This window comes from Tenrec ecaudatus, chromosome 9, assembly GCF_050624435.1.
Source record: "Tenrec ecaudatus isolate mTenEca1 chromosome 9, mTenEca1.hap1, whole genome shotgun sequence".
Classification (NCBI taxonomy): Eukaryota; Metazoa; Chordata; class Mammalia; order Afrosoricida; family Tenrecidae; genus Tenrec; species Tenrec ecaudatus.
This window is the reverse complement of record NC_134538.1, coordinates 103,796,361-103,812,772: the sequence shown is the minus strand read 5'-3', so window position 1 is coordinate 103,812,772 and position 16,412 is coordinate 103,796,361. Positions and strand designations below refer to the sequence as shown.

The 16,412-nt window shown below is 45.3% G+C and overlaps 1 protein-coding gene across 4 annotated transcripts in view; it reads right to left on the bottom strand.

Annotated features, from left to right (window-relative positions):
* The window catches only part of PON2 (paraoxonase 2), a 39,666-nt gene extending 26,039 nt beyond the window's left edge, over window positions 1–13,627 (bottom strand). The window contains exons 1-2 of one of the 4 annotated variants that reach the window (XM_075558390.1): window positions 13,457–13,627; window positions 391–461 (exon numbers count right to left, since the gene is read on the bottom strand). In XM_075558390.1, coding sequence (XP_075414505.1) covers window positions 391–461; window positions 13,457–13,530 — 145 coding nt within the window. In that variant the 5' untranslated portion in view covers window positions 13,531–13,627. The remainder of the gene's footprint in view (window positions 1–390; window positions 462–13,456) is intronic. The other 3 variants (XM_075558392.1, XM_075558391.1, XM_075558393.1) reach the window with 3 other exon arrangements.
* Window positions 13,628–16,412: the final 2,785 nt, after the last annotated feature.

Sequence of the window (16,412 nt, the reverse complement as noted above, 5' to 3'; positions counted from 1 at the left end):
GCCCTATCCAGTCCTGCAAGGTAGAATTCGGATCATGGTAGTTGGTGGGAGGAAGCATACAGGATCTGGGGGAAAGCTGTGTTCTTCATCGGTACTACATCGCACCCTGACTGACCCATCTTCTCTCCTAAACCCCTCTGTGAGGGGATCTCCAGTGGCTGACAATGGGCTTTGGGTTTCCACTCTGCTCTTCCCCCTTCATTCACTATGGTGTGTGTGTGTGTGTGTGTATTTTTTTGCATGATGCCTTATACCGACCAACGACATTTTTATTCATCTAATCAAATTTATAGATGAAAATTTTAATTCCATGTCAAAATCCTAGTAGTGATTCCCCCCCCAGTATTGCTGTCCAAGCAGTGTCACATTACGAGCTTTCCTAATACATACCGATTCCTTTAATCAGGTGACAGTTCAGAAGGTCTATAGATTCTACTTCTCTGGAGGCCTTCAGTCGATTTCTGTTTTAAAAAAAAGAAAGTAAGAAATATCTATTGTTTATATATCCCTGTCTTATTTCAGAAAGCCCATAAGGAGGCTTATGGCAATACATAAAATGCAGCATAAATCTAAAGCAGATGAAAGAAACCAGGAAAACAAGGGCAGGAACATAAAACGGCACATAAAATCAAGTTAAAACAAAAATGCACATCACACAGTTCTATAGATAGATGTGGGCGGCAAAAGAAAGCCAATAACTCAGCAAATAAAAGTTGCAATGCAAATTCCTCTGCAAATATAAACATGACACCAAGTCATAATTCTCCCAGCTCCGGTGTTTGGGAAGAGAGTTGAGAAGTAGAACCAGAAGCCCTGTTTTCATTGTGAGCCCATAAAAAATCCAAACAGCACTCCAATCCTCTGCAGAATGATCCCAGGAGCATCCCCAGTGACTGACAGGGACACGGCCTTTCTCGGACTCCCATCATGTGTTAAGACACAAAGAGGGGACAGCACCACCGCCATGGCAACATATGAAGTTGAAAAGTATCATCCAAAGTCATGTACACCTTTAATGGTCTGAAAACGTTACAAAGTGAAGCTACCATTTCTGGATACAGCCTCGTCATCTAAGTCTGTACACGGCAGAAAGCCGTGTCTCCATCTTTCTACGCCTTTCCTGGAGAATCCTACACTCGTCAGTGCTCACCATGTCCAAACGGCAGTTCAGGCCTCTTCGAGGGACTGAAACTGTATGCGTTTCACCTGTTCTTTAAAGCCTTAGTATCGCTGTAATGACTGTACAATTCTTCTTGATGTGACTCAACTATCCAATTGCATGATATGTGCACGAAGAGTCAATAAACCTATAAAAATATATGTATTTTGGGGGAAAAAATTGAAAGAGTTAGAATAAAAAATAGAAGAAGTGTGAAGGGGCAAGATCAGTGCTGTGGGTGGAGTGGGCATGACTTCCCAATCACAGCCTCAGAGGGAAGTCCTCGCTACACCTGAGCAGTAATCCCACTGCCATAAAAGAGAACTGCTCCTTAGCTGCTGCGGCTCAAAGCTTCCCAGAGCAGTCTCTCCTTCTGAGTGCAGTACCTGATGGGCCCAAACCACCAGCCTTCTGATCAGCAGCCCAATGCATACCCCACTGTGCGGCTGGGGTGTTTGCTCAAAAGGTAAGCAGGGGTATCTTTCTAATAGGGAGGGGGAGGGATTGCTCAGCACTGTATTCCTAGCCGATTTCTCGCCCAGCGCAGTTTTCAATTTGCTTAAAACTTCTTTTAAGTCTCCATGATCATTTTGAGAAAATCTATCAAGATTGCCCCTTTGGAATTCCAAAAAATTACCATAACCTAAGGGGCTGACCTCTGTGCCTGGAAGTAAGCTGCTCCTGTGGATCAGCTCAGAAGTCACCGTTTTCAGTGAACCTTGCTCTCTGGTCCTATTAGCAAATCCAAAATGTGTCACCAGTTACAAGTTGTTCCTTAACGTCATCTTCACGAGCTTGGATGTTCCGAAAGAGGACGAGAAACAGATCATCTCTTTGAGCTGGCTGATCCTTCTGAGACACTTTGGGCTTCCATTGAGGGGGACACTTGGCAAAATCAAGATGTTGGATTAGAACTGAAGCTGCCAAACCACGTGAGATGCATCTTCCATAGTTACGGAATCCGTGGAAATTCTAGTTTTCTTCCACCAGTGCCGACTGCAGCCCCTGGTTCACTGAGACGGGCAACCTTCTCTCTCTTGGTTCAACTCTGAGGGCTTTTCAACTTTCTTCAAAATGCGTGGTCCATCAAAACGCTATTGTTTTATGGGGCAGTATTCCTGTGAGCATGGTGCAAAGCCTCAGGGAATCAAAGATGTCCACTTGGGTTTTGTTCAAAATTTGATATTGATGATGTTAGGTGCCACCTCGGCAGTTCTAACTCAGTGAGCCAGTGGACAACAAAAGGGAACAGTGCCCAGTCCTGCGCCAGCCTCACACTGGCTCTTATATTCGAGCCCATGTCGCAGCCACGGAGTCAATCCATCTTGTGGAAGCCTTGCTCGTTCTCACTGCCCCTTGACTTTGATGTCTCTCCTGACAACACGTCCAAGTATGTGAAATGAAGTATCACTCTGTGGGACATGTAGGTTTATTGTGCCCACCTAGCCAATAGACACATGTGGGATTCATAAGGTTGAAGTTTAATTGAAGGGCAAAGAGATAAATGGCTCGGTGAGCCTCACCTGTCTGTGTCTTGCTCTCTGATGATTAGAGCAGTGTGTGGCTGCCTTACATAGTTCTCTGCCTCAACTTGCCAGCTACACTCCCTGTGGGACACCCAACCTGTGGACACCCAACCAGCGGACCGTGTTGCTCTAGTTTGAAGTTTCTTCAAGACCCGATTCAGCACACTATTGGTGTGTATATATCACGTAATCTGGGGCCTGGGGGACCCTGTCATCTGGCTGACTGTTGGTGACCTACCCTCCTGTTTGCTGCCTGTGGCCAGACTGCCTGTATTGCTCTACAGAAGACTCAGCTGGCTGCTTCCTTGACTTGCACCCAGCAGCCCTCGTGCGTTGAAGGACTGCCAGTGTATTAGCTATCTGCCTCCAGATAGTTGAATTGAACTGTGCCCTCTGTACTGCTGTGGGCTAATTAGCTGTTTATTTCAGCTATTTGTGATATATATATCTCCATATATAAAATCATAATCATGTCCTGGTTTTTTTTTGCTAGAGCACCCTGTCTAACACACTATCCTTGCCTTTAGCAAGCATTCTGGCGATACTTTTGCCTTGCAGATGTGCTGGTGCTTTTGGCAAACCATGGACCTTTCACTATTCTTCACCAACACCATCATTCAAATTCATCCATTCTTCTTCGGTCTTCCTTGCTCAGGGTCCAACTTTCACAGGCATGTGGGGCAAGTGAAAAGACCATGGCTTGGGTCAGGCAAAACTTAGTAACCTCCTTGCTTTTCAACACAAAGTAACCTCCTTGCTTTTCAACACTTACAAAGGGCTTGTGCATCAGATGAACACAATGCAATGTGTCATTTGATCTCTTGATTACTGCTTCCATGAGCATTAACTGTGGGTCCCAGTAAGACGAAATCTTGGACAACTTTAATCTCCATTTATCAAGATATAAGAAATTACTGATATTTTAATATATAATTTCAGTTATAGAAATCTCAAAGACCATTTGCAATAACAACTTCCTCAAAACATCTATTGCTAGTTATCAAGCAACATCTAAATTTATTTAACATTTTACATTAAAATATGTTCCCCATGGCACAAAATGATCCTTTTTTTTTTGAAGGAACCCTAGTGAGTCTAAAACCCAAACTAAATTCACTACCATAGAGTAGATTCTGACTCACAGTGACACTATATAACTATATAGGTTTCCTGAGTCTGTAAATCTTTACAGGTGCAGTCAGCCTCCTCTTTCTCTATCAACTCACTGGTGGGTTTGAACCACTGACCTGACAGTTAGCAACTGAACCAAGGCATCATCAGGGCTCTTAATGAGATTAAGACAAGAGCATTTCTGAAAGAGCATGTCCTCAGTCATCCCCTGTTCACAGAGACACGGTCAAACATACGTGGTTTAGAATAGCGGTGTGCCTTTATGAACTGGAATCGGAGTGGCAATACTCTTTGACTTCGATATTGTGAGGGGAGAAACGAAAAAAAATGCCAACTACTTTAGTAAAATGGTACATTTTAAGATTGCAGGAATTGGGTTTTACTGTTGTTTCAAGATAATTGAAAATAACAGAAACAATGAAAGAATGTTAGGCACTAAAAGGAAATCCTCTTCCTTCCTCTCAACAACAGTTTAGGCCAATGGCCGTGGGAGCTATTGTTCCGAAGGTCACACACAGGTTTTCTCATCTTCTCTCTAGTCTTTGCGGTCAGAAGTGGTAACAATAACACCCACTGTGGAGTAATCCATGGAGCTTAGTCCATGGGGAGCTATGAACATACTAGGTCCGAGATGGCATGACGATTGCCACTCTGCCACCATGCAGATGTCGTCAGTCAACCACCACATTACCACCTGGAACCCAGAGTAAGCTTCAGGGGGTGTAATTATCTGTTAAAATGGCACTCAAGCTGAAACTTACTTGCCTGACCTGTTTTCGGTCCCTTCTGTTTTTTTCTCTCCTTTTACAAATACAACTGTAATTTCCTGCTTCGTTACCCTTATACAATGGGTGTACTAAAAGAAAGAATCCCTGGTGGCACACTGATTAAGCGCTGAGCTACTCCCCTAAAGGATTGTGGTCCCAGGGTACCAACCACTTTGTGGAAAAAGAGAGGGTACCACCCGCTTCTGCACAGATGACGGGCTTGGTGCCCCGCAGGGTACTTCCACTGTGTTCTAGAAATCAGGACAGACTTAACAAAATCAAGTTCAGATACTATGTGGAGGAGCTTCAAAAAGTTCCTAGGAAAATGGGGGGGTGGGGGGGGGAAGATAATGGATTTTTTTTCCTGTGACCTTTTGAAGGCCCCTCATAGAGGGGTGATCTGATGGTTAGTGCTTGACTGCTACCAAACAATTTGACGGTTTAAACCCATCCACTGGTCCATGGTTGAGAAGAGCTATCAATCTGCCCCTGAAAATATTTCAGCCCCGGAGCCCCCAGTACAGTTTCACTGTCCTCCAGGGTTGTTACGAGTCAGATTGATTCATTAGCACACAATGTACTACTGGGGCAAAGTGTACACAGTACTGGGCTCCTTCACCAGTGCCAGCAGCCACCTCCCACACGATCCACACAGGACCCAGTACTTCATGGTTCTTAACCTAGGGTTAGTCAACTTGGGAGGTAAAACAAAATGTTTGTTTTAATCTCTAATTGAAATCCAATTCTTTGATGATAACGTGGGCAATCACCACAGTACTCAAAGCAGTACCTATGACTCTGTTATGAAGGGAAATTGCAGATAGTTTTCTATCTGATGTCAATTGTAGACATCTCAAATACTATTTATACTAACTTCCTCAAAATATCTAGTCCTAAGTATTAACCAATATCTAGACACATTTAATACTCTAGATTGAAAATGATTAGTTGCTTTTAATTGTGATGTGAGGTATCATGAAGATATTTCAACACATAGCAATCCTCCAAACAACAGAACAAGCCAGTGCTGGTCCTGCACCTGCCCCACGATTGTTGTGCCTGAGCCAGTTTGGTCCACCTTTCACATACTTTTTTTTTTCTCTTTTCTTCTTTTACATTTTATTAGGGACTCATACAACTCTTACCACAATCCATACATATACATACATCAATTGTATAAAGCACATCCATACATTCCCTGCCCCAATCATTCTCAAGGCATTTGCTCTCCACTTAAGCCCCTTGCATCAGGTCCTCTTTTTTTCCCCCTCCTCCCTCCCCCTTCCCCCCTCCCTCATATGCCCTTGGTAATTTATACATCGTTGTTTTGTCATATCTTGCCCTATCCGGAGTCTCCCTTCCCCCCTTCTCTGCTGTCCCTCTCCCAGGGAAGAGGTCACATGTGGATCCTTGTAATCAGTTCCCCCTTTCCAACCCACTCACCCTCCACTCTCCCAGCATCGTCCCTCACACCCTTGGTCCTGAAGGTATCATCCACCCTGGATTCCCTGTACCTCCAACCCTCATATGCACCAGTGTACAGCCTCTGTCCTATCCAGCCCTGCAAGGTAGAATTCGGATCATGGTAGTTGGGGGGAGGAAGCATCCAGGATCCGGGGGAAAGCTGTGTTCTTCATCGATACTACCTCACCTTTCACATACTTATGAGGCAACAGCGAACACCAATGCTTGGGGCAGATGCGCCTAATCTCATGTCAACTTGAGGGTATTAGGAATGAAGGTGGGGGGGGGGGTCCTAGCCCGTCAATCAGGTCACAGCCTCATGATCCCTCCTTGTGAATGTGGCCTTCTCATGAGGATTCTGGGGACTTCCTCTTCTTCTTCCTGGAGGTGGGCCACACACTCTTGAAATTCACTTTCCTGCTATTGAGACAGATACTTTGAGAGCTGGAGAAGTCATGTCAGACTTGAGCCAGTGCTGAGATGCTTCCACTGCCACTGGATCCAGAAGACTCTGCACCCACTGGTTCGTGATCTTCCTGCATTTGGCATCATGACAAATGGCTCCATAAGTTCGAAGTGGGATTCATGGACTAGTATCGGACATATGGGCTAATATTGGACTGATGAACTTGATCTGGACTGGGCTGGGATGTTTTCTCAATATACAATTGCTCTTTGATATAAAGCTCTCTCTTACACATATCTGAGTGTCCCTGAATTTGTTTCTCTAGTCAAGCCAGCCTAACCCAGCCTTGAAATGATATTCTTGCTCTATTAACACTTTAAAGAGGTCTTGTGCAACAGATTTGCCCAATGTAATATATTGTTTGATATCTTGACTGCTGTTTCCATGAGCATTTAAATACGTTAATAAAGAAAATACTATGTCATGAAATAGTTTACTAACAATATTTGAGTATGATTGGCTTCTTTGGCAATCCTATGCATTCTGTTTTATGCATTTAGACACATTTTGTTGAGAAGGACTCATCAAGGCGTCATCAGACTGCCAAAGGCAGCGATTCTCAACCTGAGGGTCATGACCCCTTTGGGGGTTGAATGACCTTTTCACAGGGGTCACCTAAGACCATCAGAAAACACAAATTTCCGATGGTCTTAGGAACCGACACACCACTCTATCCATCTCCAGGCAGGTCCCACATGCCGATACACCCACATATGAGTGAGTACCCTGCGTGAAGCTTTAAGACAAAATTTCATTTCTTTGTAATTAGAAATATTTCACAATATATAACTACATATTGTTTTGTGATTAATCACTATGTTTACTTATGTTCAATTTGTCACAATGAAAATACATCCTGTGTATCAGATGTTTACATTACAATTCATAACAGTAGCAGAATTACAGTTATGAAGTAGCAACGAAAAGAATTTTATGGTTGGGCGTCACCACAACATGAAGAGCTGTGTTAAAGGGTCTCGGCATTAGGCAGGTTGAGAACCACTGGCCAAAGGGGTCCATGACACAAAACTTAATAGGCTGCCTGGAGAGAACTATCCTCAGATCAAGTCAGAATTGCCTCACGGAGACTCCATGTGCATCAGTAGAAGTGTCTCCATAGAGTGTTCAGGGGCTGGGTTTTTGGAAGTTGATCTCCAAGCTTTTCTTCAAGGAATCCCCTGGGTGGACTTGAACCTCAAACCTTGTGTTTACCAGCTGAGCTGCATGTTATCCATTTGTGCCACCCAAGGATTACAGCGGAGTGCTTACTTTGTGTGTGGTACCAATCTCCGTATGAAGTCCTTAGACTAGCACTTTTGCATGTATAGTCATTTCTTTCTCACGATTTCACTATGTGGCAAGTGGTATTACAATCTCTGTCCTAAAGATTAAGGACCTCTGGATGTGCAGTGGTTAAAGCACTTGGTTGCTTACCAAAAATTTGCTGGTTCAAACCCAGCAGTCATTCCATGGAAGAAAGATGCGCAGTCTGCAAAGATTTTTCAGCCTGGGAAACCCAATGAGACAGTTCTACTCTGTCTTACAAGGTCACGATAATTCATAATCGAACCAAGAGCAATGAGGTTGGTTGGGTTCGGGTTAATGGGGTGAGGAAATTAGTTCTGGGTCTCTGGTCTCAAAGCAAAAACTCTAAATCAATAGTCATTAACATGAAATCGATCACTATTTCTTTCACTCAGGAAACAGCATTACCCATCCAGAGGGGATGAAACTACGCAGTATTCTCTGAGGCTATTGGGTACCATCCTCATGCCCGCATGTTTGCTGCACAGCAAGGGCACACTGGGATGCCACAGCGGCAATGTGCCTAAAGCAACAGGGAGCACCGTGTTAGTAGCAGGCAGTACTATGTCCACACCCCACAGTCTGTAAATGAGGAAATCTTTGTAAGCAGGGGCTTTATCTTTCATGTCCAGATTTACACACATACACTAGAGTTTTATCTTTTATATGCAGACTTTGTGAGGCTGTTTGGGCCCCGTACTCTCCTCACTAAGTAACTAAGGACTAGAACCTAGGCGTGAAAAGCGGGGGGAATTGTGCTCCCACAGCAGAAAACTATCCCACAGAAATCAGGAGTCTGGGAGGGAACAGGGCAGCTTGTCTTTGGCCTCAGTTCTGGCTTGCAAGGACAGGGTCCGGCACTAACTCCTCGCTGGACTTTCTGGTGTCGACACACAGAAAGGAAGACAGAAGACATGGCATGTACGTTGGTCTGATATATGCAACTTTTCACATTTTGAGACTTCTTAAAAACTGGATTTTATTTGTTTGTTTGATTGTGCTCATTTTAATCATTTTATGGACATATAAATTTACATATCATACAACCCAATGGTTTAAATGTGTTAAGAAGAGTAGTGCAAAATCACCTTAATCCATTTTAGAACATTTTCTTCATTCTTGTACCCATAATTATTTATTCTGCATTTTCATCCAATCTTCTCTGCCTTGACCCAAATAATTTATTAAGCAAGTTAACGTCTCTAAAGATTTGCCTATCCTGTATTTCATATAAAGAAAAACACCACAAAATTGCAACAATAATAACAACAGGAACACCAAAAAACCTCAATGGAAAAGAAAGCAGAATAAAAAAAGTAGAACAAATTTTAAAAGCGTCAAAGGGAGAACCAATGATACTGTATTAAATCTGAACCTCACTACGTTTGTATTAGTCTACTTTCTAATATACTCTGTCCTTTTTAAATGGGAGCTCAAAATAGATTCATATATCTATGGTAGATATATATCCCTGGTTCTCTTTGGAAACATCAGAATAATTTTATTGGGACTATTATAGACAATCCCCCTGGGGCATATGGTATTCTATTGACCAAGTCATTGATTTAGCCAAAGGTATAACATTTAAAATACTGTTGACAAAAGGAAAGCATATATGTTTGGGCAGCTTTGTAGACCAAATACATGGACTGTTGACATGTACAACTTAAAAGCTAAGGGACTGGACACTATTCAAACAAGCAACAGGGGTTTGGAAACAGGGCAAAAGTTTCAGTAATAGTAAGGTAGAACTGTGCCTGCCTTAAGCCAGGGTATTTTCAATTGCATCACATGCCTGTGAAAGTTGGACACTGAATAAAGAAGACCAAAGTAGAATCCATGCATTTGAATTGTGGTGCTGGAGAAGAATACTGAAAGTGCCATGGATATGGCTGAAAGAAGAAACCAGTCTGTATTGAAAGAAGGAAGGCCAGAGTGCTCCTCAAAGGGAAGGATGGCAAGACTTTGTCTGGCAGACTTTGGACGTATCATGCGGACAGATCTAGAGGACGACATCCTGTTCTGTAAAGTAGAGGAACCGTGAAAAAGAGGAAACCTTCAAGGCGATGGACTGTTATGTGGCTGCCAAAGGAATAACATGGTGGGGAAGCAGCGCAGTCTGAACCCCCCAAAATGGAGCAAATCAAGAAGGGAGCACACCAGGAGGAGAAAACAAAGGGACTGACAGTTCTGGGGGGACATGGGAGAGGGGGGAGTAGGAGAAAGGTAGTGGTGTTAACAAACCCAGGGACAAGGGAACAACAAGTGATCCAAATTGGTGGTGAGGAGGGTGTAGGAGGCCTGGTAGGGCTTGATCAAGGGTAATGTAACCAAGAGGAATTACTGAAATCCAAGTGAAGGCTGAGCATGATAGTGGGACAAGAGGAAAGTAAAAGGAAATAGAGAAAGAGTGAGGAGAAAAAGGGCATGTATAGAGGTCTAAATAAATACATGTACATACGTAAATATATTTATATATGCGGATGTGGAAATAGATCTATGTGCACATATGTGTAGGTTTAGTATTAAGGTAGCGGAAGGACACTGGGCCTCCACTCAAGTACTTCCTCAATCCAAGAATACTTTCTTCTATTAAATTGGCATTCCATGATGCTCATCTTCCCAACACGATCACTGAAGACAAATGGGTGCATAAGCAAATGTGGTGAAGAAAGCTGATGGTGCCCAGCATCTGGTGTCTTAAAGGCTTGAAGTTAAACAAGCAGCCATGTAGCTGAGAGCAGCCAAGCCCACATGGAAGAAGCACAGCAGCCTGGGTGATCATGAGGTGTCAAAAGGATCAGGTATTAGGCATCAAGGAACAAAAAAATCTTATCATTGTGAATGAGTGGGAGTATAGAGTTGGAACCCAAAGCCTATCTGTAGGCAACTGTACATCACCTTATAGAAGGGTCGTGGGGAGGAGACAAGCCAGTCAGGGTGCAGTATAGCAACTATCAAGCATACAACTTTCCTCTAGTAATTAATGCTTCCTCCTGCCCACTATCATGATTCCAATTCTACCTTACAAATCTGGCTAGACCAGAGGATGTACACTGGTCCAGGTAGGAACTGGAAACACAGGGAATCCAGGACAGATGATCCTTTCAGGACCAGTGGTGAGAGTGGCAATACAGGGAGGGTAGAGGGAAGGTGGGGGAGAAAGGGGGAACTGATTCCAAGGATCTACATATAACCTCCTCTCTGGGGGGGGACAGACAACAGAAAAGTGGGTAAAGGAAGACGCCAGACAGTGTAAGATAGGACAAAATGATAATATTTCTAAATTATTAATGGTTCATGAAGGAGGGGGAGGGAGGGGAAAAACGAGCTGATACCAAAGGCTCAAGTAGAAAGCAAATGTTTTGAGAATGATGATGGCAACAAATGTGCTTTACACAATGGATGTATGCATGGATTGTGATAAGAGTTGTATGAGACCCCAATAAAATGTTTTTTAAAAGGATTTATCGTTTAGAAACCCTAAGCAGTGTTGATATGAGCTGGAATTGATCCTGACTGCACATTTGAATTATAAAAAAAGTATTTAATAATGAAAACTATTAATGTTCAGTGGCTTAATTTTAACAGCCAAACAATAAACAAAACAAAACAACTCACTACCATTGAGTCCATGCAAACTCATAGCAGCACTATAGGACAGGGTACAACTGCCCCTTAAGTTTCCGAGACTGTATCTGTTTTGAGAACAAAGCCCAGTCTTTCTGCAGAGCAGTGGCTGGTGGTTTTGCGCTGCTGGTATCGTGGATTGCAGCCGACCGTGTAAGCAGTACACAACTAGGGTTCCACAGTCAGACAGTCAGACAGTCAGACTGTCAGACAGTCGAAAGGTCCACCGATAACCCCAAGGAGGAGTGCATTCCTTAGAACAATCAGCATCTGAGCGCAATAGGACAGCATTTGGCCCAGGACAAAGTCCAGGCACGCAGGGTGAGAAAAGAAGAAATTGGACCCAGAAAAAAGGAAGGAGTGGGGAGAGTAATGCTGCATGGTGGGAACTGCAACCAATGACATGAAACAAACTGTTTAAGAATTGTTGAATGGAAAATCGACTCACTCTGTAAACCTTCACCCACTTCACAAAAAAACATAAAATGTTTTTAAAAATGCAAAAATTACCAACGCCTGGGTCTTACCATGACCCTATGAATCAGAATCTCTTGGAGTGAAATCATCCGTCAGTCCTCCAGCAGGTCCCAATGTGAAGAATCACGGGTCTACTCTACCTGGAAGGTTCCAAGTGTTTCTCTAGAGAACATAACTAGCAGGATCCTATTTTAAACAAAATATATCAATAGTTCCATTTAGCAAATGTGTCCATCGTATCTGAGGGCCTTTCCTTATGCGACGGACAGCTCACACGGCTCTTTATGCTGCCTCTCCGCAGGTCTAGGCTAGTCTAGTCTCCCAAGTGTTGCACCTGGTTGCCTTTGCTCTCACGGCACTTTCCACCCAGAATGGCCACCTCCATTCCAAGGTTGCTTCACCCATCCTCCAAGGCCGACTTCAGCCTAGACTATAGGGGTTTGTTTGTATCTGTCCTGGATACACACAGGTTTTATCGATTTCTAGTTCCTAATACAGTAAAATGAGCCCGGCGGAGGGGGGGGGTGTTAGGCGCTGTGCAGCTGACTGCAAGATGGGCGGTTGAAACTCACAAGGGAGAAAGATGAGGCTGTCTGCTCCCCAAAATCCTGGGTTCGATTCCTAGGAGTCCTCATGGACAGGATGGCAGGGCAGTGGGTTTGGGTTTCCTTTGGTTCTGCGAGAGCACGCTGTATGCATCGTTAGAAGCTCTAGAGTTCCTGAATGATTTTTCCTGAGGCTTATATAATGTGAATCGGTAACTTAAAAAACATGGTATCTACGACTGTGGTGGTTTCTTTTCGTCCCCCTTCAAACCCAAATGGGAGCGATGGCAGTAGGTAGTTATGCTGCTTGGCATTCTGACTTCAAGGCTCCAAGGCGACTATTTAAATACGCAAGTGACTTAAGAACAGTAGCTCAGAGTCCAGTCTCAAGCGTCTTTGATCTCCAGCCCCAGGATTGGGGAACAGAGGTTGAAGGATCGAGAACCGTGTTTTTAGTTCAGTGGATAGTTTGAGCAATACCAATAAACCTTTAGAACTAAACTGTCGACACATGAGTAATACTTTTGTTTTCCAGGTAAAACACAGGTTGGCCCTGAAAGCATTGCAAAGCATTCGCTGCCAACCCAGACAACACACACACACACACACACACACACACACACACACACACACACACACGGGTGGGCGGGGGAGCTCTAGAAAGTTTCCAAAAGGTCTCAGTGTTGGATCCAAACTGATTGGTTTTACCGAAAGCTGGGCGTGGGGTGAGGATATTCAACCAGCTAGTGAGCGGAGACAACCCAAAGTTCTTCCCACCCCTGCGTGGTCCCTGTCCCCAGAACGGATCCCCTGCTATCCCGGCCGGTGCCAAGGCCAGTGCTGGTCCCACAGCTCCAGCAACCCAGCCTGGGAACGTGCTGGCCCAGAGGGCAAGGGGGACGGAGGGAGGGTGGGGGGGGGGCGGCCGGCATCGCGCGTCGCCAGGACCACGCACATAGGGACCCCGGGAGAGAACACCCCCTTACCTGAGAACCAAGAACTTCTCGCCCAGGAGCGCCAGCGTGATCCCCAACAGGCTCAGAGACAGCAGTCGCCCCATGGTGCAGGAGCCGCGGCAGGCCAGGCCTGGGTGCAAGAGGGGCGGCGCCCGCTTCTCACTTTTGCGGCCTCGGGCTGGGACTCCGCCCCATCCCTAACTTCGCCGGGCCGGTCGGGGCGCCGAGGCTCCGCCCTGGCGCGGCTCGCTGCCTGTCAGCAGATTCTTCACTGACCAGTCACGGTGCGCGCTTGCGAGAACCATCCTTCAGACCTTAGACTAGGTTGAAGGCGTGCTCTTGGAAATCACCGCCTTTTCCAAACAGCCAACCCACACAACGCCCTGAAGCAGCACCCGTACCTTTCTCAGTCCACTAGTCCCCCAAAGGATCCCTTTCTGGCTGTCCTGATAAGGAAGGAATTCACGGTGTAACATTTTACCCCGAGTGGGTTATGCCTGGGGCACCAGGTCAGCAGTTGCGAACCATCAGCCTCTCCAAGGTAGGAAGAGGAGGCTTGCTGCTTCCATAAAGCTTACCATCTTGGAAACGCACAGGGACAGTTCTCATGTGTCCTACGAGGTTGCTGAGTCACTGACTCTGGCAGTGAGTTTGGTTTTGAGGAAAAAAGAAACCAGAGCATGTCAGTAACTCACTTAGCATAGGTTGCAAATGGCAGGAAGCAGACATCCTGTGTCTGAGAGCACTTCTTGTAGGCTTGCTTTGCAGTAGCACATAGACAGGGAGCTGCCAGACATTCAAGCTGTACCAAAAAAGGATATGACAGAAGGATCTTGGCTGCAAGCGGAGACTGCCAGAAGGATGCTTACCAGCGGAGACTACCAGGAGGATGCTTACCAGCAGAGACTACCAGGAGGATGCTTACCAGCGGAGACTACCAGGAGGATGCTTACCAGCGGAGACTACCAGGAGGATGCTTACCAGCCGGAGACTACCAGGAGGATGCTTACCAGCGGAGACTACCAGGAGGATGCTTACTGGCGGAGACTACCAGGAGGATGCTTACCAGCGGAGACTGCCAGAAGGATGTTATGTGAACCATGACAAACTATGAATAGCAGTACAAAGATGGCATATTCCGGAAGACTTCCCTGTGTTCATGGAGAGTCTGTGAACCAAGAGGCAGGGCTTTGAACAGAGCAAGGAATACACCACATGGTTTACAATCAAGAGAAGGGTGTGTCAGGGTTGTATCCTTTCACCATACGTGTGCTATCTGTGTGCTGAGCACGTCATCTGAGAAGCTGGACTCAATCGAGAGGGACTGGGCACCAGGATCAAAGGAAGGCTTTATAACAACCAACCATATATCGATGACACAACCTCGCTTGCTGAAACAAGGAGGGTTTGAAGCACTCCCAGGTGGATAACAATTCACTGTGGGGATAACAATCCATTGTAAAGGAAACTGGGCCAATCAGATAACATTAGGATAAACAGAAGCGATTAAAGTTGCCAAGGATTTCATCATGCCTGGATCCACTATCAATGCTTATGGAATCAAGAGATCAAACAATGTTTAAGCAATAAAACCTCTCTCAAGTCTTGTCACTCTGAGGACTACAGTGCACTTGACCCAAACCATAGTATCGCCACATATGCATATGAAAGTTGGACAATTCATAAAGAAGATGACCGAAGAATTGCTGCATTTGAATTACGGTGATGGTAAACAACCTTGAAAGTGCCATCGACTACCAGAATAAATAAACATGTCTTCGAAGAAAAGCAGCTAGATTGCTTTTCAGAATCGAGAACTTGATCGTGTGTCCTTTGGACATGTTATTAGAAGCGTCCAGTTGTTGGAAAAGGTCACCATGCTTGGTAGAGTGTCAATGACAAAGAGGAAAACCCTCACGGAGATGGATTGACACATAGCTGCAACAATGGCCTCAGACGGAGCACGGGCATGAGGGCAGTACAGGGCCTGGCAGAGTTTTGTTCTGTTGTACAGAGGGAACTGTGAGTTAGAGTGGGCTCAAGGGCACCCAACAGCCATAAGAATTTAGACACTTCTTTTCAATTTAAACCCAGTTTTATAAGAATATGTTTAGCTTTGTTTTCACTTTAACAGCCTGGAAAAATATATCTATTTTCCTGGGTTTCATTTCTCAAAAAATAATAAAATAAATCACATAGCTTCAAGAGGGTGAGCCCCAATGGCGATGCACCCTGAGATGCACTAATGTAAATGAGCTTAAGCAGGCTCTATCAGGATGGCCGTCACAGGATTGCCGGGACTGCACGTGTTTCAATACAGCATCCTGGGAGTTCATGTATCAAGACCTTGTGTGTCCCCCAACCAACAGGACACTACAAAGCTAAAAAAAACCCAAACCCTCAAAGCCATTGGGGGGATGCGGACTTCTATGTGTTGGACTGCTAACCCTTTGAAGTCATGAGCCACTCCAGAAGAAAGATGAAGCTTCTAGTGCCGTCAAGATTTATAGAATCCATCCGGTCTAGTAAAGAGCTGGCCCAGCGCCGATGAACCACACTCATCCCCTCCAGTAAGTGTGGGGTGGCTCACTTGGCCAGATGCTGCCGTTGAATGGTTGCCAGGTGAAGTTCCCCAGAGAAGGAGGCGGTCCTGCTAGAGGGTCGAGGCTTACTGATGGGAGGGGCAACACAGGAGGGGGAGAGGGAATGGTCAAGTTTGGGCAAACATAGGTGCATGTCTATTGTGGGGAGGGGAGAGAGGACTGACCAACGACGGGAAGTGGGGTGGGGGATGAGAGACTGGGTGTGTGCTTGAGATTGCTAGATGCGGGGTGGGGAGGGGGTCTTTAGTGACTAGCAGCTGGAGGGCAGAGCTGACCTAGAGTGTCTGAGGGTACCCCGGGAACCCAGGACAGGTGCAGCAGATCCCTAAGACACGGAATCCTGATCTTAGGGGTTCAGGGCATGCTCCAGAGGCTGCAGTGGT